The sequence below is a fragment of the Trachypithecus francoisi genome, unplaced genomic scaffold (genome assembly GCF_009764315.1).
Source record: "Trachypithecus francoisi isolate TF-2019V2 unplaced genomic scaffold, Tfra_2.0 Lachesis_group5, whole genome shotgun sequence".
In the NCBI taxonomy this organism is placed as follows: domain Eukaryota; kingdom Metazoa; phylum Chordata; class Mammalia; order Primates; family Cercopithecidae; genus Trachypithecus; species Trachypithecus francoisi.
Window position 1 is genome coordinate 112,090,153 of NW_022681470.1, and position 18,675 is coordinate 112,108,827.

Sequence of the window (18,675 nt, forward strand, 5' to 3'; positions counted from 1 at the left end):
TCTGAGAGTGGAACTTGGATCTTCTGACTGGAAGTAGCACAGTCTCTGTCCCACCTGGTGGCGTTGGGCCTAAGAAACCTTCAGACATCCTGAGGCTATCACCAGGGCCTCTGAAGTTAACCCAAGGCTCGCCACCCAGAAAATGGGGCCTTCCTGGCCCTTCAGAGGTCCTGGAATCAGTGGAGCTTCTCTCAGAGCCAGCTGGGGCCCACAAAGGCCTCAAGACAGGGGGCGCTGGCTAGCAGAGCCCTGAGGAGGGCCCTGCAGGAAGAGCTCAGCGGAAACTCTGAGCAATGCTGGCAGCCACAGGCCTCCGGGCTTCCTGCAGTTCCACACAGGCTGCCCTGTCAACGTCAATGTGTTTGTGAAACCCTGCCGGGTAGGCAGTGGGAATTCAAGGGGCCCCAAGGGTTCATAGGCTGTGGTCACCCTGTTCCTTTGCAGCCCAGGAGAAGGTGGCTTTCTAAAGACTGCTGTCCACAGTGTAATGGGATCCAGCTGCTGCCGAAGACAGTTACCTGAAGGAGGCCCCACGGTCTCCTTAGGCCTTGGGCCACCAGATCCCATGGCTTCTCCCTGCGGGTCCATATCTTCTGGGGTCCCCACAGATTCAGGGAACCCCCAGACAGAGCAATAGAGTGAAACTGGTGGTTGAAGGACTTTGGAGTGAAAGATATGTGGGTTATAAGCCCAATCCACAGCTTTGCTAGCTGTGTGACTTTGGGAAAGTTAGTTAACCTCTCCGCAGAGGGCCTCAGTTTTCTCATCTGTAAAATGGTGACAGAAAGTACCTACCTTGTCATGAAGATTAAATAAAACAATGTAAATGGGAGATTTGGCACAGTACCTGGCACCACAAGCTTTTGATAAACAGGAACTGATGATTTTGTGACCACTGAGTGACAGCAGATATTGGAGGTACAAATACTATTGCATTTCTTTGATTTGTATAATTTTAATTAAAACCATCCAGACCTAATTTACTATACTTGAAAGAAAAACATACCTTCCTCTGGAATCTTCCTCTCTTTTCAAATTGCCCAAGAACCTCCAGGTCTCACGTACTCAAAAAGTGGAAAGGGAGGTGGAGGCTCCAACTTCTGCACCTCGGCCAGAAGAACAAAGACGCTGACCCATTCCCACTGAGGTGGCACCTGTTGATAACTGCTCCCACGTGGTCAGAAGGCGGAGTGTCCTGTGCCAACCAGAGCACCACACAGGCCACGTGCATCTTCTGGGGGCTGACTCCAAGGATGGCTGAGGATGGCTGACGGTTTGCTGCAGCTTCTGGGTCCTGACGGTTTGCTTGCGGTCAGAGTCTGGGTCCCTTTTCCTTCCCCAGGATCCACACTGGGGTAGGGGCTCCTTCTTTACAGACCCCAAAACACAAATGGCCTCCTTACTCCTGTGTCTGAAAGTCCCCAGAAAGCTGCTCCCCTCTGCCACCCCTAGACCCACCCTCCATAGTAAACCCCAGTGCTGAGGCACCTAACTGAGGACTACCAAGGTAACTTTTGCACAGAACAGAGGAAAAAAATGGTCTATATGGGATGTCCTGCCGTATTTTTTTCTTCTCAGTAACTAGGCAGCGGGGAGAAGTCAAAGTGAAGCCAGCATCCAGCGTTGGCGTCTTTGCCTTTTCTCTTTATGCTCCAGGTGCACTAGAGGTGAGCAGGGGACGGGAGGGTTTCATTTCTGTAGCCCCAGGGGTCAGGCTTCAGAGCCTTAGCTCTCAGCCAGGATGTCTCTACAGCTCAATAAATGCTTGCTGACTGACTGAAAGCACAATGATCTCTCTGAGGGGGTGGGATCAGGCGGAGATGCTGGGATGGGCAGAGAAGGGGAAGTAGACCAGGGAAATGGGCAGGGGTGAGGGAGATAGGTCTGCAGAAGGGCTGGGAGCAGCCTTGTAGGAGCAGAGGAAAGAGGGTGCAGTTCTAGGGTGGCCTGAGAGTAAGGGGCAGTGAGAGAAGTGGCCACTAGGGTTGCTGCAGGACACCAGAGGCATCTCTGGGAAACCTGTGGAACCTGCTGGATGCCTCCAGGTGCACAGTGGGGGCCGGGGAGCAGAGGCCTCATGGATGTAGCAGCACCGGAAGGGCAGGTGCATGGGGGGTGGTCCCCGGGGGAGTTCAAAGGCAAAAATCAAAATGGTAACTCCTTCTGTGAAGAGACCCCTGGGTATGGTCCAAACTGATTCAACAGCAAGCACACTGCCCTTGACAATGTCAGAGCCTGGGTTCCCACCACCTAGAGGCCGCACCAGCACTCTCTGGGCCCATCTTGCTGCCCTATGCCAAGACGCAGGCCCCTGGAGGCACAAGCAGCCTGGAGCTGACCTGGGCTTCCTCAGGAGCAACGGGCACATGGAGTGTCTGAGAGGCACAGGAGCAACAGCCAGTGCCCCCTGCAGAGGACCACTGGGGTCACGGACTTCAGACCTGATGACCTGGGCTCAAATCCCAGCTCTGCACCTACCAGCCATGTGACCAGGTGCCCTCTCTGGGCCTCAGTCACACACTGCCTTAACAGTTGGGCCTCATGGAGCTGTTTGTGAGGGTTAAATGGGAAAACATAAAGCACTTAGCACAGAGCCAAGGACATGCTGAATAGGATAATAGCGGCCTCCTTTGGCATTGTGCTGGTGCAGGTGTGCCGAGGAACTGGGCAGGGGTGACAGATACCTCTTCTAACCTAGTTCCTTTCCAAGAACCTAATTGGCGTCTCTCCCTCCCCCAGGCCATTGGAAGGAGGAGGCTGGGCTCCAGCCCCGGAATATGGAGGTTTCTCACCGTGGTAGGGAAATTGCTGGGTTGGGGGTGTGGGCAGCCACAGTGACCGTCTCTCTGCAGGACGGATGCGGCTTTGCTGACAGAGAGTCTGCGGCCTGGACATGCCAGCGGTGCAGGTCTGAGGTCAGCACTGGGGAGCCGGGCTGGGCCCCACCAGGGGGAGACATCTGCTTTCAATCAGCTGCCCTTCTGCCCGAGAAGGGGATGGGGGCTGAGACCTCCCCCCAGCTCAACTTCTCACCACACAGATGGACACTGAGGGCAAAGGAGGCAGGAGAAGCTCTAGGGACCCAGGTCAAAGAGATAGAGGTTATTTTTGTTAAGCCACTTAAACTAAATCCTTCAATAGCTCTCTTTTGCAAGGCCATGCCCAGTCCGGCCAGTCAGCCCCCCAGCCTCCCCCCCGCACCGCCCTGGCTCATGCTGCCCTGTCGCAAGCCTCTGGCTTGTCCCCCACTCGAGGGCTTTGCACTCATGCCCTGGGGACCCCTGCCCTGCCCTGCCCTGTGCAGGCTGACCAGTCATCCTTCAGCTGAAATCTCGCTTACTCAGGAAAACCTGTGGACCCATGCTCCATCCCTGCTAACAATCTTGTTGAACACAGTTTGCTTTGTACCTATGTGTTCATCTGCATGACTATTGAATGTCTGCCCCCCACCCTACTCTAGACTGTAAGCCCCGTGCAGGCAGGAGCTAAGGCTGTCTTCCTCAGGACAATATCCCTAAAATTCAGAGCAGGGCCTGCCACAGAGTATGCCCTCAATAAATACTTGCTGAATGGATGAATGACTCAAGCCTCTAAATATTTATAGTAGTTTCCTTCTGTAGTCTTCAAAGGTTTGAGCTCCGCTAGATCCCTGCAGGATAATCAGTGCTTACGCCCATTTGACAGGCCCAGGTGAGTTAATGACCTTGGCTCCCAATCCAAGCTGACCCACAGTATCAGGCTACCTTTGTCTAGGAGGAGGAGGAGGGGGGATAAACTGGGAGAAGAGAGGCACGTGCCACAGAGTCAGAGACCAGAGAGGGGGCTGGGTGAGAGCCCAGCAAAGGGTCGGGGTGCCACGGGGCCACATACCAGCAGCCAGGCCCATCACGCCCCCTATCAGCCAGTGCAGAATCACTCCCCATCCTGGAGAAAGTCCAGGAAGATGCCCACTGGGGATGTGCCCCAGCCACTACCCCCCATCCCTGCCAGTTCTCACACTCTACTCCTGAAATGGCCATGCACTAAGTGGGCTTGCAGTCAATCACCCCACGGTCAAACCAACGTGCTGCCTCTGACAGCTAAGCAATCTCAGACAGTTTAGTCAACTCTCTGAGCTTCAGTCTCCTCAAATGTGAAATAGTACTGTAATAGAGCTGGCTTTAATGGGCGGTCGTGAAGCACCCATGAGCCCATAAAAGTTAAGCACCCAGCACTAAGAATTGGGTCTCTATGTTTCCACGGCCCCCACTGGCTCATGGGGACTATCCATTGGGTATTGAGTGGTCTTGCTCTTGGTGGTAGACAGGGCTTATTCCCCTATACCTGGGAGTGCCTTGAGGACAAAGACCCTTGTATCTCACGGGCTCCCAGGCCAGCCCAGACCCAGGTTGGGCTCTCAGCTAGGTGCATGAACACATGAGTGTTTGTTTGGATCCAGAGTAAAAGCTCTGCGAATTTCCTGCTGATGACAAGAGCAGGAGAGCTGGGGAGAGGAGAGCTCCTCTTCTGCCACACCCAGGCACTGAAGGATGTGTGTGCAGAGGGCAGAGCTGTGAGGAGCAATAAATGCCAGAGAAGAAGAGGACAGAGCATGACTGGAGTGGGGGCAAAACCCAGAAAAAAGGCTGTGTTGGAGTTCAGGAGGCCCTGCAGAGAGCAGATTTGGCCTGGGACTGAGAAGTGTAGCCTCAGAGCCTGGGAAGAAAGGACAGGAGGCCTGGGAAGGCATGGCAGAATTAGCCTGGACCTTGATCTGTGGGTTGGAAAGAGGCTGGGTGTCCCTTAATAGCATCTGCTTAGCACAGTGCCTGGCACACAGCACATGCTCAATAAACACTTGTTAAATAAATGAATGAAGAATGAGATTTTTCCATAACTTCTGTACTGGTCTCTCCAGCTCTGTCCATCCAGCTGTCTGTACAGCCTTCCTCAGAACGCCCACCACAGGGAGCAAACTCTAACCCACCCCCTCCCACTTGGAAGCCACGGACCCATCCCCCACCATCATAGGCAGTGGCCACACAGGGCCTGGGCGCCAAATGAGACACCCAGACCTTTCCTGGTGGGCCTGAGCCATGTGTTTTGTTTCGGTATGTATTAAATTTGAATTAATTGCTAACGTTTAAAAATAAATGTGCCCATGTAAAAACTCAGACTGCCAGCTTCTCTGTAAGAGTTAGTTAGGTGACATATTACTCTGGGCCTGCCCCCCCAACCTGGGACAATGACTGAACAGAGGGGACAAGGCCTGCCTTCCCCAGGGTAACCTCTTTCTGCACTGGCATCTTCATGCCTCTCCTCCTAGTCTGGTTCCTGCAGACAGCTGAGTTTAGGACCCCTGCCTACAGGCTAAAATCCAAACTCCTCAGTCAGGCCCCCAAGGCTTCGGTGGTGACCCTCAGGATAAGCTTCTCATCTCTCCCCACTGTCCTTGTCCCCAAGGTTCTGGCTACCCCATGCTACATCTGGGTCTCCAATCACCAGTGTTCTTTTATGCCTCTGAGTGTTTGCACCAGCAGCACCATGGCTTGTGGTGCCTGTCCCCACTGTGGGGACTGCACTGGTGCCTACCTGGTCTTTGGTGCAAGCTCAAGCCCTCCTTAGCAGTGGAGCTTCCTGAAGCTCCTCTCTGGGCCACCACAGCCCCCCAACCCCACAGCCACCCAGGCATAGGACTCCCCACACTCTGCATTGCACCACGGGGTCGTGGGCTCAGGGGGGCATGGAATCATGTCTTATTCTTACTTTATCTCTGGTACCCAGCACAGGGCCAGCCTCTGGATGTAGAGTACAGCCTCCTGGGCCCAGCTCAATACATTCCTTGAAAGAATGAATTAAACAGATGCCTTTGGTTTTGTGGATGGCAGAGGCATAAAATATCCGTAAACAACCCCAGGGAAATTGAGAAGCCTTTGTTTTATGGCCTTCTCAACGGCTACGTTTTGTCACATCTACCCTCAGCACACACAAACACACACACACACACACACACACACACACATGCTCCTGGCAGTCCTAAGACAAACCCTGCTTCAATCCAGCCAGCTCTAGAAAAATAAGAAAACGAGACAACTGTTATTTTGAAAGACTACTTCTCACTTCACACACACACACACACACACCATGTCAACTACCATCAAGCACCTCCTTCTCTCTCACTCCCAGCGGGAGGCCCATGCCTCTTCCATGTTCCAAGCCTTTCCCGACCCCTGTCCTACCGAGACAACTGTGTCCTGAGTTCTCGGCATAAGCCTACTCCTTGAATCTAGCCTGCAAAACTATGAAGTCGGACAACCCAGGCCTGAGTCAGTAATCAAACTTCAGAGCTGAAAGGGACTTCAAGACCCAAGTATTTTATGGAGGGGAAAGAAGGTCAGCCAAGTCATCTCTAGAGGGGCCTGATGGTCAGGCCTGGCTGGAAGGACTTAGCTCCCAGAGGAGGCGAGAGAAGGGCCTCCAGGAGAGTGAGAGCATAGGGACGGAGCCGCTCCCGACTGCAGCACTCATATACCTGCTGGGACTTCCTCTCTGCAGCAGCCTGAGCAGAGCGGTTCCCACTTACAGATGGGGAACCAGTCCATGAAGTCAGCTCCTGTGTGTGGCCAAGTCTGCCCTTCATCCGCCTGGCTCAGAAGCCACATTCTTCACTACCATGTCCCAAATATCAGGACTGGTGTCCCCTCAGTCTGGCTGGGATGGTTTTGCCAGGGCCCAGGATAGAGGAAATGGGAATAATACACCTATTGCATCGCACTGTACATGGGAGGGCCATTCAATTGCATTGTCAAGATAGATTTGTGTATTTAGTGAGATCATTTTCCTGCAGACCAAAGCAGAACATTTGGAAGAAGGAGCAGCTCTTTCTCGCTCCCTTCTCAGAGACTCCATTTGGGCTCAGGCGGGGCAAATGGAGCCAATGAAATAATATTTCATGGAAGTCAGAGCAGGGACTGTCTATGTCATCTCACCAGCCCTGCTTTAAAGAAAAAGTAACATAGAAATTAAAGTGAAAAGAACTTTACATGGAGAAGTAATTTGCATGAGTAATATAGGAAGGTGTTCCTTAGGTATGTTACAGGATTACTTTAAATTATTTGACTTACGCTCCAAAGTAACTGTAATGTTGGTAGTATAACAAATTCTGATGAATAGCTTTAATTGCATGTTTAAAAGTCTCATCATGTGTTCACATGCTTAAATCCGGGTATCAGAATTTAAGCAATTCTTGAAATGTATCGTGTCCTTAATATACTAATTACAAAACAAAGAAAAATAAGAAAGAAAGAAAAGAAAAAACTCAGGCATCTCTGGGGAGTCATTTGCCACCGAGGCATATTTCCAGGGGACAGACCCAGGTCTGCCAGCCTCAGCCCTTACCCTTGCTGTGCCGACTCCCAGGCTTGGGTTGCCCCAGTGGGGCAGGAGAGCTGTGCCCCGAGGCAGAGAACAGGGCAAATCAGAAAGGCTGGAGGACATTCATGGGAAGAGACAAGGGGATTTTTCAGAGCCCAAGGTCTCCTTCCCCACCCACTAGGGTCAGCGGGGGTACCAGTCCTCCGACAGGACGCCTGGCCACAGCACTGGGAACCTGGGCTCCCGGGTGTCAACTTGGAGTTCTTGTTGACTTCCTCAGACTCTGCCTCCTGCCAACCCCATTCCTCACCTTCACTTGCCAATCCCTTAGGAATGTGGCAGTCTCTTAAAAGGCAGCCCTGGGTTAAAACAACAAACAAACCTGGAAGCCTCTAAGTCAGCTGCAGAGGCTCAGACAGGTCAGGAATCAGGGGCAGGTTTCCGGCCTCTCTTCCTCTCCTCCCACCCCAACACCTGCAAGCTCAGCACTACCACCCTCACCCCACACACATTCCCGAACAAAGTGAAGCTGCTTTTAGATTGGGGGTGAGTGTCCAGAAGCCTGAAAGCTACCTCCCTTCCCCAGGACACCCCCTCCCCACCACCCATCTATGCCTCTAACTCCTACTTAGGACACACAGGCCCATATTTGGAGAGTGGTGTCCAGCCCTCCACTCTCCAATTTGGGGCTCTGCAGACCCCCTCCCAACCTGCCTGGAGGCCTACACCTCCCTCAAGGGAATAGAACATGGGTCTGGCAACATTTCTTCAGGGAAGTAGGGAGGCTGAAGGATGGGCAGCGGGAGTGGGGGCCAGCTGAGAGCCTCTACGGGTGAGCCCCATTCTGTCCGCCCCACACCGTACTCCTCCATCTCCTCCTTAACCTCCAGTGAAGTCCTATTGGGCCTGGCCTAGGGCAGGTTCAGTGCTGCCTCAGGGACCATCTGCTAAAGGGAAAAGGGACCCACACCTATAAATGCCTATAAACAAAGGAGAAAATATGCAAACACCCGGCCCATTCACCAGAACAGAAGAATCCACAGCTGGACAGTGGGGTGCACACAGGTGCTGACCACACTGCTGGCTCAAGTGAGCTGGGCTGGCTCAAGTAAGTGCTAGCTAAAGGGCTAAATCAGAGGCTGTGGCTCCCACTCCAGGGCCCCAGGCCTCTAGGGTTCCTTGAACCACTTAAAATATTTCAGAAAACCAATGGATACTCTACATTTAGCCATGGTGAGATTTCTGGGATTAACAAAAATTCCAATGCTTTGCTTTTGGCTGGAATTACATCAACTCAATGCAAAAACATTGGCTATCTGAGCAGATAAATATTTGAGGTTAAGTATACATGGATCAGATGGAGAAAACAGAAAAAGAACTAGTAACTTGGCAACTGCTACTTAACAAAACCTTTTCAAACATAGAATTTGTAATGAAAGAGCTAAGAAAATGAATTTTAGACACATTTCCTTAATACACAAAGAGCTTCTACAAATCAATGAGAAAGAGATTAGCCATCTCAAAAAATCCCTCTGCACATGGGTTTCACAAAAAAGAAAGAAAAAGAAGTTTAAATAGCCAAGATATATTTTTTAAAATGCTCACCCTCACTTTTAAAGGCATTTACATTTTCAAAATTTAAAAATTTTTACCATTTTTCATCTGTCAAATTAGCAAAGATTTAAAAGTTTGATAGTATTAATGTTGGTGCAAATATAAGGAAATGGGCACTTTCATACACTGTTAGTGGAACTATAAATTGTTACAGTGTTTTTGAAAGTCAGTCTGGGAACACATGTTCACATTTTAAACACACACATTATTAGTCAGCTGGCAATTAATCTACAAACATAGTTGTTCATCTTAGAACTGTTTGCCTTAGCAAAACCTAAGCAGCATAAATCTCCATTAAAAAAGGAACTGGTCAGTCATATCTTTACAATGAACTTTTTATAGTCACTAAAAAAATAAATGAGTAGATCTACAGATATCAACATGAAAAAGAGGTCCAAGTTCTGACATTAAGTGAAAAAAGCAAGCTGCCAAATAACATGGTTTCATTATGGTTATGATATGATCCCACTTGTATATATTTTTTACAAAGCACATACAGTGACTTGTAGCTATATGTGCTTCTCTCTATATATAGAAATATCTTAGGGATAAATAAGAAATTGTTAAGAGTGGTTCCTTGGGGAATAAGATGAGGCAAGGGAAAAGGGTGATGGGTAGAACATTTTTAATTTTTACATATCCTTCTCTGCCATTATGGTATTTACATTTTCATTATTTTAAATTGCTTTTTTTAAATGACTGCTGGCAAGAAAAAGGTGAGTGTCCCAATTTAAAAGGACTGGATGATTGCTGAGAAGGTGTCAGCTTTGGTGTAAATGTTTGTGTCCTCCTACCCCCAAAATCCGTATGTTAAATTCCCAATGCCCAAGATGATGGCATTAGGTGGTGGGGCCTTGGTGAGGTGATTAGTGACCATATAAAAGAGACCTCAGAGTGCTGTCTTGCCCTTTGACTATGTGAGAACACACCAAGAAGGTACCATCTATGAACAAGAAAGCATTTCCTCACCAGACACCAAATCTGCCAGGGCCTTGCTTGTGGACTTCCTAGCCTCCAGGACTGTGAAATAAATCTCTGTGGTTTATGCGCTACCTAGTCTATAGCATTTTGTTATAGCAGCCTGAATGGACTAAAACAGAAAATTAGTACCAGGAGTGGGATGCTACTGTAAAAAATACCTAAAATGTAGAAGTGGCTTTGGAACTGCGTAATGGGTAGGGGCTGAAGGAGTTTGGAAGTGCATTCTAGAAAAAACCTAACCATTGCCATGAATGGACTATTAAGAGCAGTTCTGGTGTGAAGAGTTGTAGAGAAAGCCTCAGTCTTCTTAGAGGTTACCTAAGTGGTCATGAACAGTCTATTGGTAGAAATATGGATGATAAAAGCCATTCTGATAAGGTCTCAGAAATGAGGAATGTTTTATTGAAAACTAGAGGAAAGACGATCCTTATTAGAAAGTAGAAAGTAGTAAAGAACTTGGCAGCATTATGTTTGCATCATTGTGCTTTTGTGGAAGGTAGAATTTATGAGCGATGCAATGGGATATTTGAATGAATAAATTTCTAAGCAGTGTTGAAGGTGCAGCTTGGCTTCTCTTGAGTGCTTATAGTAACATTTGAGAAGAGAGAGATGATCTGAAGATAGAATTGTTAATCAAAAGGGAAGCAGAATTTTAAATTTTGGAAAATTCTCAATCTACCCATATTGAAAAGAATGAGAAAGTGTGTTCAGAGAAAACACCAAGAATGTGGCCCCATAGTGATTTGAGAAAGGGATTGGGATGGATGGGCCATCTCAAGGGAAGCCAGGTGCTATTGATGAAGGCAATGGAAGGCTGTCCCCCCAAGCATTTTGGAGATTATCAGAATTGTCCCTCCCATCACAGGCTCAGAGTGCAAGGGCCTGGGGGACAGAATGATTTCAAGGCTCCACTCCCTGCACTCTAGCACGGTACTAGTTGGACACCCCAGGTATGGCTTCAGCGGGCCTAGGTACAACACAAGCCAAGGTGGCCACCCCTCTGGAGAGCACAGGTGATAAACCTTGGCAGCTCCGTGAAGTGCCATCCCTGTCAATGTGCATGAGCTATGGGGGCGTGGCTACCTTCACCTAGACCCTGAAGATTGGAGCCTCCAGGAGCCTCAGTTATGTGACCCAGGCAGAGAGGTATGGCAAGGGTAGGGCCTCTACAGAGAGTCCCCACCAGGACAATATCTAATGGAGCCATGAGGTTGGGCCAATACCAAGATCACAGACCACAGACCCACCAGCGTGCAACTCCAGCCTGAGTGAGCCACAGGCACCCAACTATAACCTGTGAGAGATGGAGCATAGGCAGTGCCCAGCAAAGCTATGGGGGCAGGGCCACCTGGAGCTCTGAGGGCCCAACCCCCACCCCAGTGTCCAGAGGGCAGAGCGTCAGCCAGAGATTATTCTCCAGCCTTCAGATTTCATGTTGTTTGCCCTGTTGGGTTTGGATTTGGTTGGGACCTGGCATCCCTTCTTTCCTTCCTATTGCTCGCTTTCAGAATGGAAATGTCTATCCTCCACCTGTCTCCCCGATTGTATTTTGAGTACATATAACTTGCTTGATTTCACAGGTTCATAGCTGGAGAGAAATTTGCCTCAGGATGAATCATACCTTGAGTCTCACTTATATCTGTTTTAGATGAGAGTTATATGAGACTTTGGATATCAACTTTAAAGTTGATGCTAAGATGAGTGAAGACATTTGGGACTATTGAAATGAAATCAGTATATTTTGCATGTGAGAAGGACATAAATTTTGGCAGGCCAGGGCAGAATGCTATGGTCTGAATGTTTGTGTCTCCCCAAAATTCATATGTTAAAACCTTAACCCCCCATCCTGGCTAACACAGTGAAACCCCATCTCTACTAAAAAATACAAAAAAAAAAAAAAAAATTAGCCGGGTGTGGTGGCAGGTGTCTAGTCCCAGCTACTCGGGAGGCTGAGGCAAGAGAATGGCGGGAACCCAGGAGGCGGAGCTTGCAGTGAGATTGCGCCACTGCACTCCAGCCTGGGCGACAGAGCAAGACTCCGTCTCAAAAAAAAAAAAAAAAAAAAAATCTTAACCCCAATGCAATGATATTAGGCATGGGACCTTTGTGAGATGAGTAGGTGCTCTGATAAAAGGGATTAGTGCCCTTATAAAAGAGATGCCAAAGAGCTGTGTTGCCGTTCCACCATGTGACGACACAGTGAGAAAGTGCCTTCTAAGAACTAGATAGGGCCGGGCGCGGTGGCTCAAGCCTGTAATCCCAGCACTTTGGGAGGCCGAGAGGGGCGGATCACGAGGTCAGGAGATCGAGACCATCTGGCTAACACGGTGAAACCCCGTCTCTACTAAAAAATACAAAAAACTAGCCGGGCGAGGTGGCGGGCACCTGTAGTCCCAGCTACTCGGGAGGCTGAGGCAGGAGAATGGCATAAACCCGGGAGGCGGAGCTTGCAGTGAGCTGAGATCCGGCCACTGCATTCCAGCCTGGGCTACAGAGTGAGACTCTGTCTCAAAAAAAAAAAAAAAAAAGAGGGGATCATAGCACCTTAAGGGTTGATTTGAAATTGGAAATAATATAAATATCATAGCACAATGTTTGTCATAAAACAAGTGGTCATGGAAAAGCATATAGAGCTGTATCCTTTCACCGATATTGTCTAAACACAGCCCCACTCCTGTGCCTTTGCTCACGCTGGTTCCTGCATGGAGCTGCCCCTTCTTCTTCCCCATCTGGTAAAATCCTTCCCATGTTTCAAGGCCTAGATCCAGCAGCAGCTTCGTCAAAGCCTCTGCAGCCCACACTGTGCACGGGTGTTCCCTCCTCCTCGGGGCGTCCACAGCACTGTGTTCATAGCACCTTCCAGCCATTGCCAGCTGAGTCACGGAGTTGTTTACTCTGTGGCCTGGGGACCCTGAGTGTAATGGTGCCTTCGCCTGATGCACTTCTGTCTTCATGTCCCTGTTCTTAGCACAGGAGCTGCTGAATAATGCCAGTCAAGTACCAACATGCATACCTTGTCATCAGCCCGACAATCTTTCCTCCTCCTCTCTAGGGAAGGAGTGAGCAGAGGAAAGAGACTGTCTTTAGCCACATTCCTGGATTTGGTTTGATTCTAAAGGACCTGGGGTGCCGGAAGGCCCAATTCACCTCATAGTGACAAGGGTTCTTCTACTGGGAAGGAAGGGCTGGGAAAAGCAAAGGCAAGGGGGCACAGTTGGAAAGCTGCACTAGTACCAGGGAAGGGTGTATGCTCACCCCAGGGCTGTCCAGGTCAGGTCACCAGACCATGCAGCTTCAGTGGCCACAGACCTCCCCCGGTCCCCCATCTATGCACAGCTGGCCTGTTTCCTCTGTGCCTGGTGCTCCTCCCCACTCTCCAAGAGACACCCAACCCAGGTCTCTCCCTGGACACTGAGCCCTGCCGGGAAGGCCTGGGCTAAGGGAACGTGAGCTTGTCCTGCCCCCTGCTGGCCATTGTAGGGAATGGCTCCTTAACTGGAGAGGCAGGGAAGCAGCAGCCAGGGGCTGCCTGGCTGGCCCCATGGGATCCACCCCAGCCCCATATTTCATCGTTCTGGTTCAAGTTCAAACTCTTTGGCTCAGCAAATTCCCCCAGGACCCGGTTCCAATGCCTCTTTCCAAATCTATTTCCTACCACTCCATCCCAAAGCCTCAGGTCCAAGTAAACCAGCTGTTCTTTGTCCCTGTGTCCTGACCTCCAGCCTCTATACAGGTCATCCCTCCTGCCAGCAATGCCCTTGCCTTTCCACTCTGCTTCAAGACCCAGTCCAAGTTCCACCTCCTCGCTGACTGCGCAGCCCCGGCATCCTCACCCTTGTCCCCTGACACTCATTGCCCAGAGTTCACTCCAGCCACCTGTGGTTTGTGCCCACCTTAGTCTCATCTGAAACTAAGCCAAAGGATGGTGTCACATTGGTATGTGCACAACCTCAGAGTTTCAGTACAGGCCCCAGAACACAGCTGGTGCATAATCAGTGCTGGGCAGGAAAGGTGATCACATTCCAGCACTCATGTTTTCATGCCACCCACCAGCCTTTGGGTAGTCTTCTTGCAGAGGCTGGCAGCGTCCCTTGGGAAGGGAGAAGGATGGTCTCTGTGTGGGTCTCTGACCAGCCTCCAGGCCCCTTGCCCTCCCAGTACTGGTGTCCAGGAGTCACTAGTCTGCCAGGGAGAGGCAGGAAAGAGTGGAGAGTCCCCCTAATGTGCAGCCAGGTAGGAGAGAAATTTGTGTCTAAGGGATGCTGAGCCCTCCTCCAGGTTTCCAGGCCACTGTCTCCATTCCCAGCCACTTCTGCTCTCCTAACTTCTGTTTCCTTTTTACTTTCTTCATTCATTTGTTTACTTATGTACTCAATCAGCAATCACCTATTAGGTGCCAGGCACTGGCCTGACTGCGGGTATCACATACAAAAAACATAAAACCTGCTCAAAGTAACATCATTTAGTGGAAAAGAAAATTAAGGTATTCACCAATGTTTTACATTAAGGCTTTGGACAGAGATATAAGAAGAGGTGTGCTATCTCAGATCACAACCCCCAAACAGCTGAGGAGTGAGGCAAGTCCAGGAAGCCTTCCAGAGGCAGAGATGATTGAGGTGAGATAGGAGGGAAGATGAGGCTTTGGCCAAGCAAAGAAAGCAGGGAGGCCGGTGCAGCAGCAAGGTGTGGAGAGGCAAAGTGCTGCAGGTGCCTTCAAGGAGCTTTGGGTTGTCTTTGTGTCTGAGTTTGCAGCAGAAGGGTGAGACCTGGTAAGGCAGCGGAGGCAGAGCTCAAATGCCATGTGCAAAGTCAAGGTGTATGATTTTCTTTTAAAGCATGGCAGCAACTGAAGGATTTATAAGCCAGGGAGTGACATGTGCAGATCGGAATTTTAGAAAACTCTGTTGGGCAAAGCTGGAGAGAGATCAGAAGGGAGTATCCCCTGGAAAGGAGATGGCAGGAAAGGCTCAGGAGGGTGTGGGGGAATAAGGAGCAAAGGATTGTGGTGGGGGGTCTGAATTAAAGCAATAACAACAGAGAAGTAAAACAGTCAGCACATTCTGGAGATTTAAGGAAGAAACATAGAGGACTCAATGGCTGCATGTGGGGAGTGGATAGAGGGACCAAGGACTGAGATGGGGACACAGGGGAAGTGTTGTGGAGACAGCAGCCCCAGTCTGCAGCATGATGCACTTGAAATGTCTTAGGGACATTGGCCAAAGGTGGGCAAGAGATTGTCATGTAGCTGGATTAGAGATGCAGAGACAGGGTGTTGGAGGCATCAACACAGGCATCTTCAGCTCCCAGACTGTAGCCAAAGCACTTGCTGAGGGGCAGTAGGCAAGGGAGAGAAGGGAGGTCAAGCGAAAGCTCCCATTCTTTCTAGGAGCTCCATGGCTATTCACTGAGGGTACAGAGACAAGAACAGATGAGAGGCAATGCAGTTAGTGGAAAGCCATTCACGTCAGAGGACATGGGTTCATGCCAGCTCCTCTAAATACCTGACCATTTCTTTACGTCTCCAAGCCTCAGTTTCCCCAATCATAAAATGGACCAGTTTAGGAGACCAAGGCAGGAGGACTATTTGAGGCCAGGAGTTCAAGACTAGCCTAAGCAACATAGCAAGATCCTGTCTCTACAAAAAAAGTTTAAAATTAGCTGGGTGTGGTGGTACACCCCTCTAGTCCTAACTACGCAGGAAGCTGAGGTGGAAGGATCACTTGAGCCCAGGAGTTGGAGGCTGCAGGGAGCCGTGATCACATCACTGCACTCCAGCTTGGGTGACAGAGCAAGACACTCTCTCAAAAAAGAAAACAAAAATAAAAACCATAAAGCACATCACATAGCTCCTAGCAGAGAGCTACTACTGTGAACAACAAGCACGGAAAGGCTACACGTTTCCAGAATCTTCCAAGTCTGCCAGTGTCCCCACTGGAAGTCCCTTTGGACCTCTCTATCCATCAGTCATATTACGAGCTGGATGAGCAAATGCAGGCTGGACCCAGACGTCTGTGCAGCTCCCTTTTGCTTCCCTGAATGGCACCGGCTGGGAGACCCCAGCTCTGTGGGCTCTGTCCTTCCCAGGCATGGTGTGGGTAGGTGGACGCCATAGCCCAGCCCTCCTGATCCCCCACCCTTCTGACCTCCTGCCTTGCCCTCAGGACCTTCCCTGGAACTGCAGCTTGCTGGGGGAAGGAAGTGCACAGCTGGAGCCTCTGCCCCTGCCCTGTGCCTGCATCCTGGCAGTGTCCTTCCCACCACTCCACCGAGTAGTCCCAGAGGGATGAGGTGGGTTGGAATGGAAAGTGAGGTTCAGAAGCCAGGGAGCCCATTAGAACCAAACTGCTCAGCTCCTCTCTGCAGCGCGTGGTTGGGGGGCGGGAGAGAGTGCCCCAATCTGGGACCCACACAGGCACACTTCAAAGAGGTCATGCAGTGAGGCGGCCACCCTTGGCCTCAGTTTCCTCATCTGTAAAACACCAAGTTGGGTCAGGTCATCTCTGAGGTCCCTCCCACCTAGATTGCAATTCTACCTTGTCCTCTCCCGTCCTGACTGTGATTCACCATTTCCAGCAGAGGGAGCCCGCACCTCTCCACAGACAGCCAGGAACCAGTGCCGCTGGTGTGGCCAAGGATATGGAAGCCTTAATAAACATCCATGTGCTGGGCACGTGACATGCTTAGTGCAATGCCTGGCCAGGTCACGTGTTCCATAAATAGAGGCCACGGTTGTCTCCATCTCATAGATGAAGAAACTGAGGTTCCAAGAGTTTAATTTGAACCCAGGGGGCTCTGGCTCTGATGGTGCCCTGGGTGGCTCCAGGAGGGTGTGATACCATCTCTAAATATCTAAAGGGCTTACCATCAGAGAGGGGCACATTGCAGGGATGCTCCAGGAATGCAGGTCTGCGCTTGGCCTAAGGAAGAACGTTCTAATGGTCAGAGCTGGCCAGTTGAGACAGGGCCTGCCTTGGCTGGCTGTGAGCACCCTGTCTGAGGGATGGCCTCAGGGCATTGGGAATTGAGGGATGGTGGGTCTCCTTTGTCCCCCTCCAGTCCAGAGGGCCACATTCTGAGAGGACGGAAGGGCCAGACACAGTGGATGCCTGCTTTGAATCACAGAGGTCACTGCCCTCCCCATGGTCTCGCAGCTGCCTTGGGGCTAGAGAGGCCCAGCATTTTCTCTGAGGGCCTCTGGATCTCAGATCACTGGTGGAGGGGCAGTCCCCTACCCACTGTTCCACAGTTGCCTACTTCCACTGGGGACAGTTCTGGAATTCTGGATAGGCCTCTCAGGGCAAGATCTTTGGTGGCCTATGTTCTTCACAGGACCCCTTCAGCCTGATGGGAAGGTCAGCAGAGTCACAGGCCAAGCTCACCAGCTCCTTCTGGGAGCCCTTTGGGCTGTCTGCACAGGCCTCTATATGGACACATATTCCTGGCACAGAATCCACTGCAGGGCAGAGTGGGGGAGGCCAGGGCTCCTGGCTCCAGCTGCTGCCCACTTTCAGAGAGAGCACTGTAGAGCAAGAGTCTCTGGAGTGACACTGCCTGGCTGTGACACTGCACACCCCTGGGGCACCTAGGAGGCTGGGTGGGGAGAACAGGGGCAGCTGCAGGGATGACTTCTCAGGTTCAAGTTGGTTGGGTGGCAGCCTGGCACTGGTCACTTCTGGGTGACACTTAAGGCAGGACATTACCAACTGGAAGGGGGTAGAGCACGGGCTCCCATTAGAACCACTGGGTGATTATAAAAATTTAGATTTTGGAGCTCCTTCCTGGAACTCCTAAATCAGACTTTCCACGGATCGAGTCTAGAACTTTGCATTTTCAACAAGGTTTCCCAGGCAGTCCCATGGAGCCAGGCATTTGAGAAACTACTCTAGAGAGATGAAGATGCAGTGAGCCTGGGCAGCCTGCTATCCAGGGTGGCAGAAGAGCCGGGGAAAGCCTGCCTGGGGAAGAGGTGCCTCAGAGGGATCAGATCTATTCTGGGCAGCATCACAGGGACGGCTGGCAGCAGAGGAAGGCTTTACAGGGAGGTCGACTTTCAGGAGCCTGTTTATGGAGCCCCTCCCCTGCTCCAGACGTGTGACCAAGTTGTCTTATGTAAACCATGCAGTCCTCATCAGCCCTTTTGACAAATGATGAACCCGAAGTTCAGAGAACTCAGGTTCCAAGGCCACATGGCTAAGAGCCAGAGATAGGATTCACACCCTGTGTTCCTGACGCTGAGCCGCTTCCTCTGCGCGATGGAGAGCGCTCTCCATGGCCTGCATTGCTGGGGAGGTGGTGAGCTTCTGGTCCCTAGCAGGGTTCCTCGACAGCTGAATCCTGCAGAGGGAGTCTTGCTTTGTGCTGACCTGGGAATATGTGTGGGGTGTGGTGCCAAGAAACCAAGGAGGGGCTCCCAGACTCCTCCATGCTGGCTTTGTGCACACGCCTACACACACAAACGCATGCACACACACTCACGCGCACACACACACACATGCAGATGCACACCTCCTCGAAGCTCAGGAAGGCTAGGAAAACTCAGTACCAATCGGGATGAGGCCTGGCTCTGGCCTGAGACCTAGGAATTCCTCAGGGACATAGCCCAGAGCCTCTGGGACCACAAAGAGGCCACACATCAGACAGAGGGGAGCTGAGCCCTCCTACTGGCCTTCCCAGTCCTGGGGCCACTGTTCTTACCCTTTGACAACCCCTCGGGAGCAGGACAGAGTC

At 50.9% G+C, this 18,675-nt stretch overlaps 1 protein-coding gene across 3 annotated transcripts; it reads left to right on the forward strand.

Moving 5' to 3' along the window:
* The first annotated feature begins 308 nt into the window (after window positions 1–308).
* On the forward strand, window positions 309–4,178 carry LOC117074721. Of its 3 annotated transcripts, none has more exons than XR_004433677.1 (4): window positions 309–918; window positions 1,046–1,667; window positions 2,853–2,915; window positions 3,630–4,178. XR_004433677.1 is itself a non-coding variant. In XM_033196459.1 (2 exons), exons 1-2 carry the CDS (start codon window positions 1,551–1,553, stop codon window positions 3,426–3,428), a joined length of 693 nt encoding a protein of 230 aa, XP_033052350.1. In that variant the 5' UTR covers window positions 1,522–1,550; the 3' UTR covers window positions 3,429–4,178. The 3 variants fall into 3 exon arrangements, 1 of the variants encoding a protein (XP_033052350.1); XR_004433678.1 differs by lacking the exon at window positions 309–918 and having other exon boundaries at window positions 1,224–1,355; window positions 1,579–1,667; XM_033196459.1 differs by lacking the exon at window positions 309–918 and having other exon boundaries at window positions 1,522–1,667; window positions 2,853–4,178.
* Window positions 4,179–18,675: the final 14,497 nt, after the last annotated feature.

Coding starts and splice junctions, on each gene's coding strand:
- LOC117074721 (XM_033196459.1), top strand. CDS start 1,551: ATGTCCTGCCGTATTTTTTTCTTCTCAGTAACTAGGCAGCGGGGAGAA. Junction 1,668..2,852: donor ATGCTCCAGGTGCACTAGAG/GTGAGCAGGGGA, acceptor GTCTCTCTGCAG/GACGGATGCGGCTTTGCTGA.